General features: G+C 40.1%; 1 protein-coding gene and 1 non-coding gene across 2 annotated transcripts in view; one reads left to right on the plus strand and one right to left on the minus strand.

Moving 5' to 3' along the window:
- The window catches only part of sptlc1 (serine palmitoyltransferase, long chain base subunit 1), a 38,076-nt gene extending 21,124 nt beyond the window's left edge, over window positions 1-16,952 (minus strand). Inside the window, exons 1-5 of the mRNA XM_063068942.1 lie at window positions 16,878-16,952; window positions 12,514-12,621; window positions 12,331-12,425; window positions 11,542-11,635; window positions 11,146-11,218 (exon numbers count right to left, since the gene is read on the minus strand). Coding sequence (XP_062925012.1) covers window positions 11,146-11,218; window positions 11,542-11,635; window positions 12,331-12,425; window positions 12,514-12,621; window positions 16,878-16,931 — 424 coding nt within the window. The 5' untranslated portion in view covers window positions 16,932-16,952. The remainder of the gene's footprint in view (window positions 1-11,145; window positions 11,219-11,541; window positions 11,636-12,330; window positions 12,426-12,513; window positions 12,622-16,877) is intronic.
- A 648-nt stretch (window positions 16,953-17,600) lies between these two features.
- LOC134357644 (U6 spliceosomal RNA) lies at window positions 17,601-17,707 on the plus strand. The gene has a single exon (XR_010020685.1). It is a non-coding gene; the product is annotated as a U6 spliceosomal RNA (small nuclear RNA).
- The last annotated feature ends 5,103 nt before the right edge of the window (window positions 17,708-22,810 follow it).

The raw sequence follows: 22,810 nt of genomic DNA on the forward strand, positions 1-22,810 counted from the left end.
GCTAGTGAGTTTTGTTTTGCAGGAGCAAGAGCAGAAAGGAGTTAAACAAACAGATCACATTAATTAGCAAATTGGCTAATTAGGTAGGCTGATGTGGAGCAGCCATTGTGTGAGTGGTTCATTGTAAGATTGGAGTGTGAGAAGAGAAATAAGTGAGCAGAGAATTTATCTTATTGTGCAGGTAGAGCTTTGAGAATAACAGTCAAGGCAGTGATATGTTCTTCTTGCAGGATGTGGGAAGTGTGGGAGACCTTATGTGTTCCTGATGACTGCATCAATTACAACTCCTTGCATTAGGGAACTAGAGCTGGATGAACTCTGGGTCTGAGAGACTGAGGGGTTGACAGAAAGGAGTTACAGGGAGACAGTACACTTCAGTTGCAGGAGGCAGGTAACTGGGTGACCATTAAGAGGGGGAAAGGGAATGGATAGTCAGTGCAGGGTAGCCCTGTGACAAGTATATCTCTTCGGATACTTTTTTTGGGGGAGGGTATGACCTACCACAGGAAAGCTGGGAACTAGAGTGCTAGGTCAAATGATGGAGCAATTGGTGTAAAGGATGATGCAATGTGCAGGGGGAATGTGAGGAAGCACAGGCAATGGATAAGACATAAATGCAATCTGTTGATTGGGCAAAAATGTGTTTACTTTAATAAATATTAAGAACAAGGGTAAAGAACTTGGAGCATGGATCTGTATATGCAATTATGAATTTGCAGTATTACGGAGACTTCACTGTCATCAGAGCAGAAATAGTTTTATGTTCTGGGGTTTACATGTTTCAAAAGGATAAGGAGGGAGGTAAAGGGGAGAGAGAAGGAGGGAGGGGGAAGGAGTGGCTTTGCTAATTAGAGTAGTATCACAGCTGCAGAAAGGGGAGGACATCTACTGAGTCAGTTTGGGTGGAAGTCAGAAATGGGAAAGAAGTAATCTATTGAGAGGATTCTGTAGTGCGCCCTCCCCCCCCCAAATAGCAACAGATAGAGAGGCAGATTTTGGAAAGGCGCAAAAATTACAGTGTTGTTGTCATGGGTAACTTTACCAACTTCTATAACATTTATTGACACTTCCTTACTGCAAGAAGTTTAGATAGGTCAGATTTGGTTAGGTGTCCACCAAGGATTCCTGACAGTGTATGGACAGGTTTTTCTAGATGAGAGGCCATAATGGCTCATTACTGGACAACGAACCTGGTTAGGTGACAGATCTTTCAGTGGATGAGAACTTCAGAAATGGCGATCACAACTCCCTGACCTTTAGCACAGTCATGGATAGGGCTAAGTGCAGACTATATGGGAAAGTATTTAATTGGGAGAAGGACTAATTACCATGGTATTGGCAGGAACTTGGGAGTGTAGATTTGGAACAGGTATTCGCAGAGAAATTCACAGCATGAATTTGGAGGCTGCTTATGAACCACTTGCAGGGTGTCCTGGATAGATTTGTTCCACTGAGGCAGGGAAAGAATGGTAATGTGAAGGAATCATGGTTTACAAGAGAGGTGAAACATTTGGTCAAGAGGGAGGAGGAAGAGTATTTAAGATTTAGGAAGGAAAATGAGAAAGGGTTCTTCAGAGTTATAAAGTAGCCAAGAAGGAGCTTAAGAAAGGACTTGGGAGAGCTAGAAGGGGATATGAGAAGATCTTAAAACATAGGATTAAGGAAAACCTCAAAGCATTCTACCATACATGAACAGGATGGTGACTACAGTGAGGTTGGACGGTTCAGGGATAAAGAGGAAACATCTGCATGGTGTCAAGAGGACGTAGAGGAGGACTTGATGAATACTTTGCTTTAGTTCACCAAGGAGAGGAACTTGGAATGTGAGGTCACATAGAACAAGCTAACGTGCTGGAGGATGTTGAGGTTAAGAAATTGGCAGTGTTGGAGCCTTTGAAGAACATTAGGATAGACAGATCCCCGGGGGGACTTCCGGGTCATCAAGGGAATGGCGGCGTAAGGAAAAGGTCTCTCGACAAAAAAGAAGGTAAACTGCCCCAAAATCGAATTTACACAAATACTTAATATTGCATAACTATATTAATAAAAGGGGCAAGGATGATGTCTAAGAACAAGAATAAAAAGTCCGCTCTGAAGGCTGATAAACATAAAGAGACGCAGCAAGGCAACGGGCCTAGCTCCCCCACGGCAAGCCAGGACGGAGATAATGAGGGGGAATCGGTGACTCTGTCTTTGATTCTCGGAGAGATTTGCGAGTTCCGACAAGATAACAGCAAACAGCTGGAAGATATTAAAGGAGAAATAGTAAAAACTAACTCGCGGATAGATGAAGCCGAAGCGAGGATTGTTGGAATTGAAGAGAAGCTACAAAACGCAGAGGAAGTGATAGCAGAAATGCTGAAGCTACAAGACCAGCTCCAGTGGAAACTAAAAGATCAAGAAGGCCGCTCGAGAAGGGAAAATGTGAGGATCTACGGAGTTCCCGAAGGAACCGAAGGTAAACCCGGATTGATGATTCCCTTCGTGGAGAAGCTGCTTAGAGAGAACCTTGATATACCGGCCACAAAAGACCTACAGATAGAAAGGGCTCACCACGCGTTGGCACCACAGCCTCCGGCAGGCGCCCAGCCCAGATCGATTCTGATCAGATTTCTCAGTTACAGAACGAAGGAAGAGGTGCTTAAAAGAGCATGGCAAAAGAAAGGTTTCATGTGGAACAACTGCAAAATCAGTTTAGACCACGACTACGCACCGGGGATTCTTGCCAGACGGAAGGAATATACGGAAACACGGAGAGTCCTGAAGGAAAACAACATCAGATTCCAGACCCTGTATCCAGCTCGGCTGAGAGTCTTTTACGACGAAGGGACAAAAACTTATGCTACAGTGGAGGAGGCAACGTTGGACCTGGCGGACCGGGGACTACCTATTAAAGTTATCACCCAACCGGAGTCGCTACTGGAGAGGATTCAGCAGAAGTCGTGGCGGTTAGTGGGGCGAGGACGCTCCACTCGAACCACAGTGTCAAACTACAAGGAAAAGCTGCAAATATTCAGACGCGAATGTACAGAGAATACAGATTAATTAAGAGAAATGACTGAAAAGAGTAAATCGGACTTAAAAGTAAAATGAAAACTGGTAACTGAAAATAAACTAGGCGGAATAACTTGAATGATAGCAATATGGTCGAGACATAAATAGGAGAAAATTCTCTATGATTATTCAAACTGCTGAGGGCCCTCTAACACAGGGTGAAGATAGAGGTTATCCCTCTGAACTGAGGCGGGTCGGTGCTCAGGCCTCACTGTGGGAAGTCGGGAAAAATTTTCAAATGTTATACGTTCAGAAATGTCTAGGGTGTGGTTATATGTCTTGGTTTACTGTTGAGAAGGGATTGCTTACTGTTTGGTTAGAAAAGGAGAGTGCTTTTTTTCTACTAGAGAAAAATGCAAACTGAATTGGTAAAAATAATTTCCTATAATGTTAATGGGGTTTTGAATCCAATTAAAAGAAATAAGATTATGTCTAAATTGAAAAAAGAGAGGGCACAAATAGCTTTCCTCCAGGAAACACATATGAGCCAATCTGAACATGGAAAATTAAAAAGAATGGGCTTTAAGCATGTATAAATTGAGTCACAAAAGAGGGGTAGCTACTTTAATATCAAGTACTCTTAATTATGAACATATTTCAGAGACTAGAGACAAAGAAGGACGGTTTGTAAAAGTCACAGGAAGAATAGAAGGTACAGAAATAACATTGCTGAATGTTTATGCTCCTCCAGGTAGTGAATGGTCATTTTATAGACACATTTTTGACCTAATGGTCAGTTCTCGAGGGGTAGTAATTTGTGGAGGGGATTTTAATATTAGATTAAATCCTATATTAGATTCTTCAAGAATAGTTACTCAGAATAAACCTCTGACTCGGAAAGTGAATTCATTGATGGAGGAGTTGGGAATTATAGATGTCTGGAGGGAATTACACCCTACTAGTAAAGATTATACATATTACTCTTTCCCTCATTCAGCCTATTCAAGGATAAACTATTTCTTTATCTTTAATACAGATAGACTCAGGATAAAAAACTGTAATATTGCAACAATTGATCTGTCGGATCATAGCCCAGTCTTTATGTCTCTAATCCTGGAAAGGAAAATGAGGAAAACACTATGGAGGCTAAACTCACATATACTCAATAACCCGAAAGTAATGGAGAGATTAAGGGGAGAAATCAAAGAATATCTAGACCTTAATGACACGGGAGAAACATCACCAGTGATTTTATGGGATACATTGAAAGCTGTACTGAGAGGGAAAATTATTTCCATTATTACTCACATGAAAAAAATCAATGCACAAAAATTAGCAGACCTTCAAGGAAAATTAAAACAACTTCAAGTTGTAGATAGCAACTAAAGTAATTCAAATCGAAAACAGGAAATTAGGAAATTGCAAAGTGAAATTGATGATATTTATACGTTGGAAACTCAAAGAAATTTTCTTTACCTGAGACAAAAGAATTATGAAGTAGGAGGTAAATCAGCTAGATTATTAGCATATAAATTACGAAAACAACAAGCAGACAATACAATTCATAAAATAAAGAATCCAAAGACAAAGCTTGTGGAGAGTACAATAGGGAAAATTCAAGAGAGTTTTGAAACATATTATCGAGAGCTGTACTCCCAACCCCGGGCCCCCAATGAGCCCTATATAGACAGTGTATTGAATTTTTTAGATCTACCTAAACTTACAGATTTACAAAATGAAAGTTTATTAGAACCAGTAACTGTCAAAGAACTGAACGTGGCCATCTCTAGGTTAAAGGCTGGAAAGTCCCCGGGTTCTGATGGGTCTACCTCATAGTGGTACAAGTCCCTGAAGACACAGTTAGCCCCATTACTACTTAACACCTTTAATTGGATCTTGCAGAGAGGAGAAACTCCACCTTCCTGGAGAGAAGCGATTATTTCAGTTATTCCTAAAGAGGGTAAAAATAAACTAGAATGTGGCAATTATCGGCCAATTAGTGTTCTTAATTTAGATTACAAACTATTTACATCTATATTAGCGCGCAGATTGGAAAAGCTTTTACCTGGCCTAATCCATTTAGACCAGACTGGATTTATTCAACAAAGACAAACACAGGACAACATAAGGAGAACTCTGCACATATTAGAACAGGTTAATAAGAACGAGACAGAGACAATGGTAGTAGGATTGGACGCTGAGAAAGCTTTTGATTCGGTTAGTTGGGCATTCCTATACAGAGTGTTAGGAAGATTCGGCTTTCAAGAAAGGTTTATTAAAGTAATTCAGACTCTATATGACAGCCCTACAGCCCGAATTAAGATAAATGGAGACCTCTCTGACTCCTTCATTTTAGAGAGAGGCACTAGACAGGGATGCCCAATTTCTCCTCTCCTTTTTGCGCTATATATTGAACCACTTGCCCAACTAATAAGACAGAGCGAAATCGTAAAAGGTATCAAGGTGGCAGGGATTGAACAGAAAGTGGCGTTATTCACAGGTAACAACAGGAATTCTGCAGATGCTGGAAATTCAAGCAACAGACATCAAAGTTGCTGGTGAACGCAGCAGGCCAAGCAGCATCTATGGGAAGAGGTGCAGTCGACGTTTCAGGCCGAGACCCTTCGTCAGGACGAAGGGTCTCGGCCTGAAACGTCGACTGCGCCTCTTCCTATAGATGCTGCTTGGCCTGCTGCGTTCACCAGCAACTTTGATGTCTGTTATTCGCAGGTGATGTTTTGGTCTATCTGAGTGAACCAGAAAAATCATTTATAGGATTGTTTACACTGTTGGATGACCTTGGGAAAATATCAGGTTATAAAATAAATGTAAAGAAAACGCAGGTTATGTCCCTAAATTATACACCATCCAAAAAATTGCAGGATACATACGATCTTAAGTGGGAAGCTAAATCATTAAAATATTTAGGAATAACCCTGCCGAAGGATCTTTCAACACTGTCACAGGTAAATTATGGGCCATTAATCTCAGAGATAAAAGCAGATATGCATAGATGGAATCTTATCCCCTTTTTAAGTTTAAATTCAAGGATAAATACTATAAAAATGAATATTCTTCCTCGGTTATTATATCTTTTCCGTACTTTACCAGTGGAGGTGGATGATAATCAATTCAGGGATGGGACAAATGGATTTCCCGCTTCATTTGGCAAGGAAGGAAACCTAGAATTCGATATAACACCTTACAGTTAGGGAAGGAAGGAGGAGGTATGGTTCTTCCTTGCTTGAGAAATTATTTTTATGCCTCACAGATAACCCCTCTGTTATATTGGTGTAATAGGGAATATAAGGCTAGATGAAAGGAAATAGAATTTGGATTAGTTGACAGTTTTCCTCTTCAGGCCTCAATAGCTACAAAGGATTGATGGCCCAGTTGGAAAAATTTAATAATGCTTGGATAAATCTTACATTAAAAGTATGGCAGAAGGTGGTTAATTCATGTGGAATTAATAACATGTTAAAACTCTTTAGATGGTGTGCATATGATACCGAATTCCTTCCCAACAGAGGAGATAAAAGATTTGAGCTATGGATAAAGAAAGGTCTTACAACCTACCTCTCATTTATAGATAAAAGAGTATTACAAAGTTTCCAAATCCTGCAGGACAAACATGGCCTAGAACATAATGACTTTTTTAGGTACCTTCAAATACGAAACTATGATAACCAGAGTTGTAGATATACAGACCTATCAACAGTAGAATTAGAATTTTTCAAGATTCTGAATTCGGCTTGCAGTTCAATACCTAGTAAATCAGTTTCTCGCCTATATAATGCACTCTCCCATGCTAAAAATGTAAATACACTGTATATTAAAGAGAAGTGGGAGAAAGAAGCGGGGTTGGTACTTTCAGAGGAGGCTTGGGGGAAAATCTGCAGCTTTCAATGGTCCTCGACTAATTCTTTGACTTGGAGAGAAAATTGTTGGAAAAACATTATAAGATACTTCAAGACCCCATATCAGGAAAAATATAAAGATACAAATGTGATGTGTTGGAGAAGATGCGGCTCCAAGGAGGCAAATCATTTTCATATTTTCTGGGATTGCCCTAAATTAAGTCTATTTTGGGAAGGTATTCATAGAACATTAGTTAAGGTACTTAGGTCCCAGATACCTCTGAACTTTGAGACGCTCTATTTGGGGCATGTATTGTTCCTTGAACAGAAGAAAGATATGAAGTTGCTGCAGGCCCTCTTAGCGGCAAGTAAGAAATCAATCACTAGAAAATGGCTAAATCCAATACCGCCTACATTAGAAGATTGGTACGAAATTATCTTGGAAATATTTAAAATGGAAAAGTTGACTTACTCCCTGAGAACTCAAAAAGAAACATTTTATCAAATCTGGAATAAATGGATTGAATATATAACCCCAATGCGAGCAGACTTTAGATGACTCTCCTAATGATTTATATTGCTCTTCTCATCAACACAGTAATATTGCTAACGTAAGCACCCCTAGTCTAAATGTTTGTTTTTTTTTGGAAAATAGAGAATTAACACAAGTAAGGGGAAAGATTTGGGAAAGGGATAAAAAAAAATGAAAAAATTAAGTAAGTAAGTACATAGGGATTGGATAATTATGTCTGCGGGCAGGAACAAGCACGAACAAATTGGGATATAAACACCTACAATGGTTGGTATATAGGCTTGTATGCAACATTTTGGACCAGTGGAAATGGTCCAGAAGGGTTGTATGGAAACTATTATTACCATTTTTCTTAACAACTAATTTCATTACTTAGCCTAATAGGTTAGATTTACCACAGTACATAATTATCTACTTAAATGTTTATTTTCCTTTTATATCATCTCAATGTGTACTTAAGAATATATAAATAATCGTAGTTTTATACATATAAAAAATGGAAAAGGTTATATGTGTGAAAAAAGTACATGATAATTGTGAATTCCTTATCCAAATAAAAATAAAATAAAAAAAAACTATAAATTACAGTTAAGATGCATACAAAACTAAATTAAATGAGTAGTTCAAAAAGAGGGGAAAAAATATTGAAGTATTCATGGTTCATTGTCCAGTCACAAATCTGATGGTAGAGAGGAAGAATTCATTCCTGGTACATTGAGTGTGTGTCTTCAGGCTCCTGTATCACCTCCTTGATGGTAGCAAGAAGAGGGCATGTCCTTATGATGGGGGTCCTTAATGATGGATTCCACCTTCTTGATGCATCGCCTTTTAAAGACGTCCTTGGTGCTGGGGAGGTCAATGCCCATGATGGAGCTGGCGGAGATTACACCTTTCAGTAGCTTATTTCAATCGTGTGCAGTGGCTCCTAGCAGATGGTGATACAACCAGCAAGAATGCTCTTCCCCATACATCTGTAGAAATTTGCAAGTGTCTTTGGTGACATACCAATTCTCCTTAAACTCCTAATGAAATGCAGCCACTGTGAAGCCTTGTTTGTAATTGCACTGATATTTTAGGCCCAGGATATATCCTCAAAGATTCTGTCACACAGGAACTTGAAACTCCTCAGCCTTTCTTTCCACTTTTGATCCCTCAATGAAGACAGGTCTGTGTTTCCTTGACTTGCCCTTCCTGAAGTCTGCAATCAATTCCTTGGTTTTACTGATGACTGCAAGGTTGTTGTTGTGACATCACTCGACCAGCTGATCTAACTCGTTCCTGTACAGCTCCTTATCAACATCTTAAGTTCTGCCAACAACAGTCGTATCGTCAGAAAATTTATAAATGGTGTTTAAAGTATGCCTAGCCACACAGTCATGGGTGTAGAGAGAGTAGAACAATGGGCTAAGCACGCATGCTTGAAGTGCACCAGTGTTGATTGCCAGTGAGGAGGTGATTTTATTTCCAATCTGCATTGACTGTGATCTCCTGGTAAGGAAGTCGAGGATCCAGTGCCAGAGGGAGGTATAAAGGCCCAGGTTTGGAGATTTTTGATTAAAATTGAAGGTATGATTGTGTTCAGGGCACAAGCTTGACAAATGTTTGAAAGATGCATGACATATCAGAAAATGAATCCTGGAGCAGCAGAAAAAACTTAAGTACTCCTGCCCAGCCTAGTTGGTGTTTTTTTTTACATTTACAAGTAGACTACATTTCTTCACCCAAGTGTCAAGGGTGTTCAAACATACTGGTAATAGTGGAAAAGTTTTCAAGATGGGTGAAAGCTATTCCAGCAAGAAAAGCCACACCCACATACACGGCAAAAAAACTCTGTTCAAGGACCAACTTCCAAGGTAGGGGTTGTCCAGAATTGTGTCGACTGAACATTGAATGGAATTTTCATTGTCTACATCACACAGAGTCATCAAAGCAAGTCCAACAAATGAATGGAGCCATCAAACAATGACCAAGTATCATGAGGAAGGAATTCCATGGCCTATGGCTCTTCCTATGGTCTTGTGTAACAACAGAGCAACCCCAAACAAGAAAACTAAACTAAGTCCATTTGAAATGGTAATGGCATTCTATATCACTGCCGGAAGCCCTTGATCTCAGAAAGGCTTATTTAAAAAGTATTGAGGTACAGCATGGAATAAGTCCTTCTGGCCCTTCAAGCCATGCTGCCCAGCAATCCCAATTTAATCCTAGCCTAATAGGCATGTGGCCAAGTGGTTAAGGCGTTCGTCTAGTGATCTGAAGGTCGCTAGTTCGAGCATCAGCTGAGGTGGCGTTTTTGTGTCCTTGAGCAAGGCACTTAACCACACATTGCTCGAGTGTCTGTGCGAGGACTAGCACCCCACACAGACTTCCAATATGTGCCTTGTAAGACATGAAAATGCCCGACACAGGCCTCTCAAGGTCTGAGTCAACATTCCCCCCATCCCCAATAACAGGATAATTTACAATGACCAATTGACCTACCAGTCTTTGGATTGTAAACTGGATCACTCAGATTAAACCCACGTGGTCACAGGGAGAATGTACAAACTCCTTGCAGGCAGTGGAGAGAATTGAACCCCGGTCACCTGTACCCTAAGTGACGTGCTACGCCAAACAGTTTAGTTAACTATGGTACAAAATTAACCAAAGCAGTCCAATCTGCTTCTCTACAGGTTTCTGCTGCTTGGAGTGATCTAACATGAGAAAGACACACCTTGATCCTGGTGAGTGGGTCCTAGTTGAAAAACCGCAATAAGAATTAATAGGAGCATGATGGGAAGGTTCCTATGAAGTGCTGTTAATTACCAACTCAGAATGAAAGTAACTGGATACACCCCAGCCACTACAAACAAGCTAATGCTGTACCTAACGAGGATAACAAGCACAGTGGTTAACATGCTAGTAACCTCTTGACCACTGCCTACACTGCTGAGCTACAGTGAGTAAGTTACTAATCAGCCAGAAGACTTCAAGCAAGTTGACAACTACGGGTCTTGATGAAGTTTTTTCTAATTTTAGTAGTTAAATTTTTGCCAATGTTTCCTCACTTACTATGAGTACTAATATTCACACTGTGCTTTATCATAGTTCACATCTGTTTTTACTTGGTATAAGGGACATTATTAAAAAAGTTCAAATTCAATACTTCAAAAAATATATAGTTTGATATTTCATAATTTAAGTCATTTTTAATTATTTTACACTTAACATAGATACAAGATTTTCTGCCTCTGAATTTCCAGATGTAATGATTCAAAGAGTCATTTTAGAATCAAAGGGGCGATTGTTGGATCCAAATCTTAGTTGTTATTTTCTGTGCAGTTGAACAATTAATTGTCTGCTTGTATTTTAAGTAGTTTTAATATAAGTAACTGCTTAGTATGCTTCCTAGTGGTCAGTAGATATACAGTATGTAGTTGTTCAGTACGTCCCTTAGTAGCTACATTGGTATGATTCTGGAAACTTTTCTTGGTATTGCATTATGTGAATAGGAGCTTTCTGATTGGCTGACTCCAATCTGCAAATTTGAATGGAATATTTATCTATGTAGTATACACAAAAAAAAGCTGCTCCATGCTGGGTGCTGTCTTACTTTTGCTTCTGTTACTGAGCATTTTCAGCTTTCTTTGTTCTGTTGACATTTACTAAATCGATCATGAAACAAGTTTTGTGCCACTTTCCTGACTTCTGAAGGAACTTTCAATTAATTACATCAGAATCCAACAAAAGCAACTTGGTTAGTTTGAAAAACTTTTCACTTACCAAAAGTTCCATAAAATCCTCGTGGTCCACATGTACCAACACCATATTTCTTCAATGAAGCTAAAGCCGCATTCTATACACGAACAAAGATGTACTTTTAAAAGTACTGAATCAAGTTTTAATTTGAACAGAAGTAAATTCTATGATTCAATTTATAAGCTAAAGAACAGTATTGCCAAGAAACTCTAATTGGAAATATACACACCACACCTACTATTTTTGAATCTTTGTTCATTCCAAAAATGACATAACCCCTAAAAAGAAATATCCTATTCACCAGTTCCACTACAATGGAGTCCTTTTTAGTTATTTGTCAATTACCACTTTCAATCTGTTTAAGACCATACATAATACAGAAACATATTGCTTAGACAAATGCATCAAAAAAAAACTCACCTTGACTTTTTCATTGTCTAGCAATCCAAGAAAATTAAAGGATGCAAAGTTTATACATTTTTTACCATTAACCACTATATTGTGAGTTGGAGGGCTGAAAGTAATAAAAGATAAAATCAGCAAATGTCACTGAAGTTGTACAAAGCTACAGACAAAAAAAAACAGTATAACCCTTTAATTACATGTATGGTTATAAAGAGTTTTAACATAAAATGTTAAACTAAAGAACAAGCAATTTATGATCAGCAGTACCAACCCAATAACATTAGAGCAAAACTCTTGCACTACAATCAAATGTACTGATTCCATCAACTCATGAACTGATGATGAATTTTCCTGTTCAGTGTTGCAATTTTCTTCCTTTCCCACTTCCGGAAGGTAATAATTAAGTCTCAGACCAACTCTGAAAGTACAAGAATTTGTGCTCTGCCTCATTCTTTACTGCAAATATAGCAAAACGTCAGGTCATTCTAGGTCACTAGGTAAGTATATTAATTGAGCTAGAGGATTCCAGAGCCCAGGAGATGATGCTGCTTTTAAAATGGGTCTCACAAGGATCAATGAGCATAGTATAGACAAGATTTATTCTTGGGATTTTCCCAGTTCTTTTGGCTTAGAACACGACATAACACCTCTTAGAAAGTAAACCGTTAAGGATAGTTGCTTTATAATATAAAATGTTTGAATACATATTTTGAAAAATGTAGTTACCACTAATCCATGTCAATTAAGAGTTAGAAACAAAATTTAGAGGACAGAGGATTTTCAGGCATTCATTATCTTACCTACCCTGTGACAATATTATTGTTAAAAGCAGGGTGGTCTTTTGATATTGGTGGGACAAGTGGCTCTGGCTGCCATTCCTCAATAAGCTCTTCTTTTTCCTGATAGCGAAAACAACAATGTAGAACAACTGTAAGGCAATGTGTTGCCTAGAAAATAAATTCGGTTTTAAAAATTCTGCTTGATTACCTTTTCTGTAAGGTCAGAACGTTCCTGAAGTTTGTAGGTTTTGGAGAAAAGCAGTCTCACTATCCACAAAATAAGAATTCCTTCTAGAATCAGATGGTATGCTGGAGCCTAAGGACAAAATAAAACATGTATAAGTTGCAAACACAGGAAAATCTGCAGATGCTGGAAACATTAATTGGATGTGTTGTTACTCATTGTTAGGGCAACATGTTCTGCTGTAACAAAGTAAAGGTTACTAAACACCTTATTGATCAGTATATATTTAATGTTCTATATCGCAAAGGCAGCAGTACCTCAGTCCATCATTGTAATCCACACAAAATTTAAGATTCAAGATTAACTGCCTTAGAAAGTTTTCTCTGGAGTTTAGCAGAAGACAGTATAAGATCCTGAAGAGGCCTGACAGGGTAGATGCTATGAGTATGTTTCCCCTTTTGGCACTGTCTCAGTATAACGGGGCCAGCCATGGAGAATTGAGATGGAGAGTAACTTCTTTACCCAGATGATTTGAGTCTTTGGAATCATCTTCTGTGGATGGTTTTGACCACAGTAGAATCATGGGTTGGGAATAGGGCAGGATGTTTGGACGATTTAAACACCGGGCCAGATGGATTGAAAAGGCAGGACGTCGGGACCAGAGGCAAGGGTTGGGCTGGTTCTGTTCGCTGCTCCACAACGTTTACTCCGCTCTTTGCTGCACGGAGGCTGAGGCCATAGTCTGCTCCAGGCTCCGCAACGTTTACTCCACTGTACACTGAAACGAGGCCACAGTCTGCTCCAGGCTCCGCAACGTTTACTCTGCTGTACACTGAGCTGAGGCCATAGTCTGCTCCGGGCTCCGCAACGTTTACTCCGCTGTACACTGAAACGAGGCCACAGTCTGCTCCAGGCTCCGCAACGTTTACTCTGCTGTACACTGAGCTGAGGCCATAGCCTGCTCCGGGCTCCACAACGTTTACTCCGCTGTACACTGAAACGAGGCCACAGTCTGCTCCAGGCTCCGCAACGTTTACTCTGCTGTACACTGAGCTGAGGCCATAGCCTGCTCCGGGCTCCACAACGTTTACTCCACTGTACACTGAAACAAGGCCATAGTCTGCTCCAGGCTCCACAACGTTTACTCCACTGTACACTGAAACGAGGCCATCGTCTGCTCCAGGCTCTGCAACGTTTACTCCGCTGTACACTGAAACGAGGCCATAGTCTGCTCCAGGCTCCGCAACGTTTACTCTGCTGTACACTGAGCTGAGGCCATAGCCTGCTCCAGGCTCCACAACGTTTACTCCACTGTACACTGAAACGAGGCCATAGTCTGCTCCAGGCTCCACAACGTTTACTCCACTGTACACTGAAACGAGGCCATAGTCTGCTCCAAGCTCCACAATGTTTACTCCACTGTACACTGAAACGAGGCCATAGTCTGCTCCAAGCTCCACAACGTTTACTCCGCTGTACACTGAAACGAGGCCATAGTCTGCTCCAGGCTCCACAACGTTTACTCCGCTGTACACTGAAACGAGGCTGTGGCTCCAGGGTCCACAACGTTACTCCGCTGTACACTGAACTGAGGCCATAGCCTGCTCCAGGCTCTGCAACATTTACTCTGTTGTACACTGAGCTGAGCCTAAATCTGTTGGTCTTCCAGTACAAGCGATGTCCATAGGGGAATACTGGCTACTGGCACATTTCATACTACAAGACAGCATGCTGAGGGATGCATTGGAGCCATCACAAAAGCATTGTGGAAGATTGCAAAGACCATTATGCTACGCCGACTTTTCAGGATAAGTCTAGTGTAGAGACTGCTCAAATACTTTAAGTTAGTATCATCCCAGGAAGCCACATGATGTTGGTATAAATTACACTATATGTGCAAACACTACCAATGTACAGAACTGATACAGGTGTCCCCCGCTTTTCAAACGTTCGATTTACGAAACCTCACTGTTACGAAAGACCTACATTAGTTACTTGTTTTCGCTAACAGAAGGTGTTTTCACTGTTACGAAAAAAGGCAGTGTGTGAAAAAAGGCAGTGCACAAAAAAATCAGCGCACGTCCTGAGCAGTCGCTCCTCCCCCGGATTCGGAACTGCATTATAGCCAGCAGTGCTTAAACACGTGCCTGTGAGCAGCCGTTTGCAAGACGAGTTCTAAGGTATCGGAAAAGCCTAAAGGAGCTCGTAAGGGTGTTACACTTAGCGTAAAACTAGACATAATTAAGCGTTTTGATCGTGGTGAATGAAGTAAGGACAAAGTGAGTTTGGCTTATGGAAGTTGACGAAGATGATGTTGAAGAGGTTTTGGTGTCCCATGACCAAGAACTGATAGATGAAGAGCTGATGCAACTGGAAGAGGAAAGGATACCAATCAAAACCGAATGCAGTAGCGAACGGACCGAAAGTGAAGTCGTCCAGGAACTGAACGTGAAGCAACTGCATCAGATTTTCGCTGCAATGATAAAGTACGGCTTTAATTTTGAAAGGGTACGTCGGTTTAGGGCATATTTGCAAGATGGTTTGAGTCCTTACAAAGAACTATATGATACAAAAATGCGTGAGGCTAAGCAGTCAAGCAAGCCTTCTACAACAGACGACGAACCTCGACCTTCAACATCCAGGCAGGCAGACAGCGAAGAAGATGTCCTGCCTGCCCTGATGGAAACAAACCACCCCAACCCCCAGGCTGCAGAGAATACAGCGGTAGCCGGGACGCACCCAGCACATCTTTAAGAAAAAAAAGCCAAAATAAACAAGCTAATTAATTAGCTGCCACCCGGCATGTTAATGTCGGCCCAGATCAGAGGCGATTGCCGATTGCGTTGCCTCTGATCTAGGCCAACATTTACGTGCTGGGCGGCACCTAATTAATTTGCTTGTTTATTTCGACTTTTTTCTTAAAGATGTGCTGGGTGCGTCCCGGCTACTGCTGGACTCCTGCATGCTTCGCAGATCGGCATTGGTTCGCTGCCCAGAGGGAGGGGACCACTGCACTGCCCCGCCCTAACCTTCGACCACTCAACCTAACACACCATCATCAGTGTGCTTGGCGCTGTCTTCCCAATTCTGGTAAGTGATACTACACCGTACATACATTATTTCTACTTTATACAGACAGTGTATTTCTATGTGTTATTTGGTATGATTTGGCAGCTTCATAGCTTAAAGGTTACTGGAGAGAGTGTTTCTGCCAGGAGCGCTTGCGTGAGATTTTTGTTACGGAGAACAGTGCGGCAATGATTGTAGAGAAGTATTTCTATTTTATATAGGCTGTGTATTTATCATATCATTCCTGCTTTTACTATATGTTACTGTTATTTTAGGTTTTTATGTGTTATTGGCATGATTTGGTAGGTTTTTTTTGGGTCTGCGAATGCACACAAATTTTTCCCATAAAAATAAATGGTAATTGCTTCTTCGCTTTATGGCATTCCGGCTTACGAACCGTTTCATAGGAACGCTCTACCTTCAGATGGCGGGGGGGGGAAACCTGTAAAATGTAACTTCTGAACAATACTATGAATGTAAAGAGCACAAGCACTGTTTTTGTATTTGTATGAATTTTTATGAATAAATGAGAATTTTAAAATGAAAAGAAACCAGCCCACAGCAATAATTGGTGTTTGCATACCCAGGGTCTTCACACTGCTTGCTTTATGCAGGATGAAGGTTTAATTAAGTGGATTTTGCCTCCTTTCTCTGAAGATTCGTGTCATGTCTCCAGAACATAATCCACATGTTTAATCTCCAAATAAAATGAAATGAATCTCGTTTGGGCCACATCAAGCTAATCTCACCCAAAGACCAAAGTTCTCTTTTGGTTCTGCCACCCTAATTTCTGCGTGTTTGCGTTTCTTCTTCATCTTTGTTATACATTCAAATCTTCGTATATACGCCACGTCCTCCTAATCATAATTCCAAAACGCTCAAGTAATCAAAACTTAATCATGAAAGGGCACATGTATGGAGTACACTTTTTTCAGCATTTCCACACAAGGCCCCCGGTTTCTACGCCCACCCACATAAACATTCTGGGTTATTAACTACTGGATTACGACATCACAGAACGGTACAAGAACCGCCCTCGTTCTTTCCCAATTGGCCCGCAGAACCTACAATCACGCTGTTCACGGTAAAGTCTGCGAAAAAAAATCTGCGGCTGAATTGGATGGTTCTGCGTTCTGTCAAACCCACTTCTTACTTTCAGTGGAGGATCTCATTAGTGTAGCACCTGCCCTCGGCACAACATTCAACAGCTAGTCACTTCCTGGTGAGACCAGAGTTACTTGTTATCTGCAACGTGCCTTTAGGGAATTAAGCGCTGTTTTCCGAAATGAAGTTGTTTCCTGTGATTAGTTTTGTCTTACCTCATAAAAAGCCTGGACCATTTCTACCAACACCCACTGTTGCCCCGTCGCCATCTTGCTGCATGGATGACAAATTGCCAGCATTAAAGATGGTGGCTATGTGCACGCATGCGTAGTTCAAACTTGTGACAATCCACCGGCACCTTTGATATGGTCAATGTTTGATCAACTTATATCACACGGAGAAATGTCATTCTTTGAAAAGACAAACATTGGGAAAATTCCTGTCATTGTGAGGTTATCTGCAACACAAAAGTACTGCAAATGTTCACAAGGCAGAGGTTGACTCAGTAAATTAATTGACTTGATTTGAGATCGGTGCCTTCTTTGACTAATCGCAGCTCCTTTAAAATTTTAAATTATTCTCACTTTGAGTCCTCATGAAAGTGTTGCATTTTTCTACACTAAAAATGTGGGACATGCATTTTTCAGAGACTGGTTGTGCCAGCATCCATGACTTAGTATTTTCTAATATTACTTTGAGGAATCAGATTACTATTGGTCAACCACGGAGCTCTTCATTTGCATATTTTCTAAATTTGGTTGCATTTTAATTACCTTTGAAAGATTAAGATTCAAAAATATTAGTAACATTAGGTGAGCTATATATTTGTTACATACAAACTTAAGAAAGAATATGCACAAAAAAATTATAAATCACTACAAATGTAAAATGGTCCAGTTTCTGGTACTTTATATAGCCTTTGGTTAATAGCTACTGTCGTGCTCGCTTCGGCAGCACATATACTAAAATTGGAACGATACAGAGAAGATTAGCATGGCCCCTGCGCAAGGATGACACGCAAATTCGTGAAGCGTTCCATATTTTGCATGATAAAATACCAGTTGAATGATATTACAACTTTTTATTATATAATAAAGTTTTATATTTTTATTACCTCTACAGGCTTCTCCACTTATGTTATAATACTGAGTTGTGAATATTGAAAATATTGCAAAAATTTGGGCAGCCCGGTCAAAATTTCTGTTACTGTGAATAGCTAAGCAAGTAAAAGATGACCTGATGTCCAAAAGGCATAAAGTTATAGATGACACATTTCTTTGATATTTGAAGCAAGATTTTTTTATTTCCATCTTTTACAGTTTCAAAATAACAAAAAAGGAAAAGAGCCTGAAGCAAAAGTTTGGGCACCCTACATGGTCAGTACTTAGTAAAACCCCCTTTGGCAAGTATCACAGCTTGTAAACGCTTTCTGTAGCCAGCTAAGAGTCTTTCAATTCTTGTTTGGGGGATTTTTGCCCCTTCTTCATTGCAAAGGCTTCTAGTTGTGTGAGATTCTTGGGCCATCTTGCATGCACTGCTCTTCTGAGGTCTATCCACAGATTTTCGATGATGTTTAGATCCGGGGACTGTGAGGGCCAAGGCAAAACCTTCAGCTTGCGCGTCTTGAGGTAGTCCATTGTGAATTTTGAGGTGTGTTTAGGATCATTATCCTGTTGTAGAAGCCATCCTCTTTTCAGCTTTAGCTTTTTTACAGACGGTGTGAAGTTTGCTTCCAGAATTTGCTGGTATGTAATTGAATTCATTCTTCCCTCTACCAGTGAAATGTTCCCCATGTCACTGGCTGCAACACAAGCCCAAAGCATGATCGATCCACCCCTGCCCAGTTTGAGCTTTGACTGCCATGGCCCACACACTCCTGTTTCGGGTCAAGTGGATCAATTCATTGGTATTCATTTCCAGTTCTCTAGTTGCTGTCTCCATCATCATTTGTCTTTGTCTTCCTCTTGCTTTCTTCCCTTCAATTTTTCCCATAACTACCGTGCATTCTAACTCCTTTTTCCTGATCACATGCCCTAATCTCTATAGATATATTAGTTGTATATTGATATCCAGGTATAACTTAATCAGCATTTCTCTAGGTAATGGAATGGAACGATTGGCTCCTTTTTTGTAAAACCAGACCAGCACCGTTTGTCACGCATAGAAACTCAAATAAGGGGGAGGTTTCCAGAATTTGCCTATGGATTATATGTTCTTCTTTCCAAAATATGGAAACATGCTTCTAATTAGTACTAAAAGTATATATTAAAGATAAAACTGAAGTTATGTCAATTTTTCTATCTTTTCAATGCATATACATGTTCTCTGGGGTTCTTGTCCACAGTCTACATCTCAGAGAGGGTGAAAAACAGGCTACATCTCATAGGTATGGTGAAGATTCCAAATGGCAAGATTTGGCTGCAATAGAGAATACAGTAGTAAAATTTAGGTGAAAAGGCCAGGACTTGCGTTGATGCTGTTATAGATCCAGGATTTCTGAATAGAAGTTTTCTGTGTTTTAGTTTGTACTGTATATGAAGGTACAACTGTGTGAAAAGGTGAAGTCTAACTATCTCTGCTTATTGCCAGCTGTTTCTCTACCTGGAAAAGCCTTATTCTGACACAGCCTCAGAACTGGTTGACAAATGACAGATTTAATGGCTTTTCCACAGTTCAGCTTAAGGCTCACTGACTAACAATAGCTGGCACCTTTGAAGAAGACAATGTGATGATAGAAATTGACAACTTGAGTGAAAATAGTTGCAATATATTATATTTACAGCCTGGTGGAATCAGTTTCCTGTGATCTCTGTATCTGGGGATTATGCAGAATTCAATTTATTTTCATTTCTTGTTAGAATGCTGCTATCCTGACACATAAACCGCTTGAGATGGGTTCCATGACTCACCTTGCCTTTGAAACATTTCAAAAGATTATACTACTCCCGACTGTAGCTGAAAATCCTTATTACATGTGATGCCTGCATATTAACTTGCTTTATGTCATATTACTTGACAGCAGCTTGGATAAATCAATCAGCTCAGAGTGAACCGATTCATTTTTACTTCTGTTGGCAATGACTTTCATAGAACCATAGAACACTACAGCACAGAAAACAGGCCATTCGACCCTTCTAGTCTTTGCCAAAACATTATTACGCTAGTCCCATTGACCTGCATCCAATCCATAACCCTCCAGACCTCTCCCATCCATGTACCTATCCAATTTATTCTTAAAACTGAAGAGTGAGCCCGCATTTACCACGTCAGATGGCAGCTCGTTCCACACTCCCACCACTCTCTGAGTGAAGAAGTTCCACCAATATTCTCCCTAAACCTTTCCCCTTTCACCCTAAAGCCATGTCCTCTCATATTTATCTCTCCTAATCAAAGTGGAAAGAGCCTATTCATATTTACTCTGTCTATACCCCTCATAATTTTGTAAACCTCTGTCAAATCTCCCCTCGTTCTTTTTCGCTTCAAGGAATGAAGTCCTAACCTGTTCAATCTTTCCCTGTAACCCAACTCCTGAAGACCCGGCAACATCCTAGTAAATCTTCTCTGCACTCTGTCAATCTTATTCATATCCTTCATATAGTTAGGTGACCAGAACTGTACACAACACTCCAAGTCTGGCCTCACCAATGTCTCATACAACCTCCCCATAACATCCCAACTCCTATACTCAATACTTTGATTTATGAATGCCAGGATGCCAAAAGCCTTCTTTGCAACCCTGTCTACCTGCGATGCCACTTTCAGGGAATTATGTATCTGAACTCCCAGATCTCTTTGTTCCTCTGCACTCCTCAGTACCCTACCATTTACTGTGTACGTCCTACGTTGATTTGTCCTTCCAAAATGCAAGAAACTTGTCTGCATTAAATTCCATCTGCCATTTTCTGGCCCATTCTTCCAGTTGGTCCAGATCCCTCTGCAAGCCTTCCTTGCTGTCCACAACGCCACCAATTTTAGTGTCATCAGCAAACTTGCTGATCCAATTTACCGCATTATTATCTAGATCATTGATATAGACATTGTTACAAGGACTAAAATCAGTACAGAACGCATGACAGGTTTTGTTCAGTCTTCTTACTGTTGTCCTTGCTTTAACACCAGAATCTCAAAATTAGGTTTATTTTCGCTGCTGTGCAATTTATTGTTTTGTGGAAGCAGTATAGTGCAAGACACAATTTACAATAATAAATAAACAAATATTACTAAATTGTAATGGTGAGATAGAGTTCATAGGTTGAAGGACTGTTCAGAAATCTGACTGCAGATGAGAAGAAGTTGTTCTGGAAACATTGAGCATGGGTCTTAGGGCTCCTGTCACTCTTCCCTGGTACTAGTAGTGAGAAGAGAGCAGGTCCCAAGTGATGATGGTTCTTAATGAACCAGTAGTCCAGATTATGCCATGGCAGGTTTAGATAGGGTAGACAGAAGAAGATTGTTCCAGCTGCCAAATGGTAGCATTTATATTACAACTCCAAGTATTCATAAACATGGTACTATATTTAAATTGGGTTGAGTCAGACATGGCCAACGGGGGAGAGCACAGCACATGGTTCTTACCTCCCACTGTCAAAATTCTTCAGCGTAGAAGTCCCCAGTAGTGGTATGCAAAACATCTCTCAGTCAGGAATATGTGAGAAAACTTGCATAATGGTGGGTTTGTAAAGCCACTGGCACTTGAGAAAGGCTTTGGACAGGAGCAATCGCTAAAATTATTGACACTAAGGGGTTGAAACAGAACAGATGCTGACAGGAGTACTGCAGCATGTTGTAAATCTTGTAGTTCCTACACAATAAATGGAAGTTTAGGAACATCTCTGTTAATGCTGTTAGTGCTCAGATTGGATGCTGGATGCTCAACGCCAACAAAATATGGTAGACAAGGCATTCATAATGATTTGGCATCCCAACCATTCCATTCTGCGCTATATACTCCTGGTCTGAATTGGGTTGAATAGTCCTGGTGATTCTGAAGGCAATCACTGGTATTCTTCTGCTGTTTGTTAAATAAATTCAGTGACAAACCTGGTCCTATCAGGAGTCCCTAACATTATACTGGAGAATCTACCACTTTGATTCTATGCCATTGAGACCCGGTATGTGAATTAAGAATCCATTCATTTGAAGTCTCTGATTTGAAGTAGGTTTGCCAATCTAGAAATTAAGAGGTAAAGCTAAATTACTTATTTTTTATTAATTTTTTTAAAACTTTGTTAATTTCTTTGTTTATTTTTACATTTTAAGTAATATGTTTTAATATTTTAATTGAATGTCAGATTTTATTTAGAATTGCAAAGTAAGTCTTCTGAGTTTGAGAGGAGACAAAAGTTCAACCCCAGCCTTTTCTCCTATCAAAGTTTTTCATGGTGTTCAATGGCAGGGTCTAAATGTACACTATGCCTTCTTGGCATTCCACCTTGACAGAGGTCACTTCAGTCCAGTGGGTCTGCTTGATTGACTTGTGGATTCTAGGCTAAATAAATGCGAATGGCTAGGCAGGGGACACTAGTGGCGAATTCTGCTCAGTTTGGCCCAGTCCTACGGATGGATTACAAGGTGTAAGTTCAAAAATGCCATAAGAAACAGTACTTAGAAATATTGTGAACGGTGAGGAGGACAGTAAAGCTTGCGGGAGGATATGAGGTAGGCTGGCAGAACGGTCAAAATTTGAAACAATGAAGAATGATGTAATAATCATCGGTAAAAGCGAAAAGGGTAAACAGTATCGATTATTTAGCTCAGTTCCAAAAGGTGAGTTGGAACTGAGGTAGCTGGATATATATGTCCATAAATCTTTGAAGATCAAAGAAACTCTCAAGAGAGTTGTTGCCAAGGCAAATAGGAAACCAGACTTCTTAAACCGAAGCACAACATAAAAAGCAGGGAGCTTATGTTAAACCTTCATCAAATATTGGTTTTGACAGTAAATGTTGACTTTCAGTTATCTCCGCATGAGTAGCACACATTTCACTTCATCTCCACTTACTACGTTTTTTCTAGTGTTGCATCATAAAATCTTGAAGCTGATACTCTCTTCAAGTCACAATGATATCCAGAACTTCTTGTTATTCACCCTATTATGTTCCTTAAGCCCAAGATGAGTGAAACTGAAGAGATATGGTTAGCAATTGTG

This window comes from Mobula hypostoma, chromosome 16 (assembly GCF_963921235.1).
Source record: "Mobula hypostoma chromosome 16, sMobHyp1.1, whole genome shotgun sequence".
NCBI classification, from domain to species: Eukaryota; Metazoa; Chordata; class Chondrichthyes; order Myliobatiformes; family Myliobatidae; genus Mobula; species Mobula hypostoma.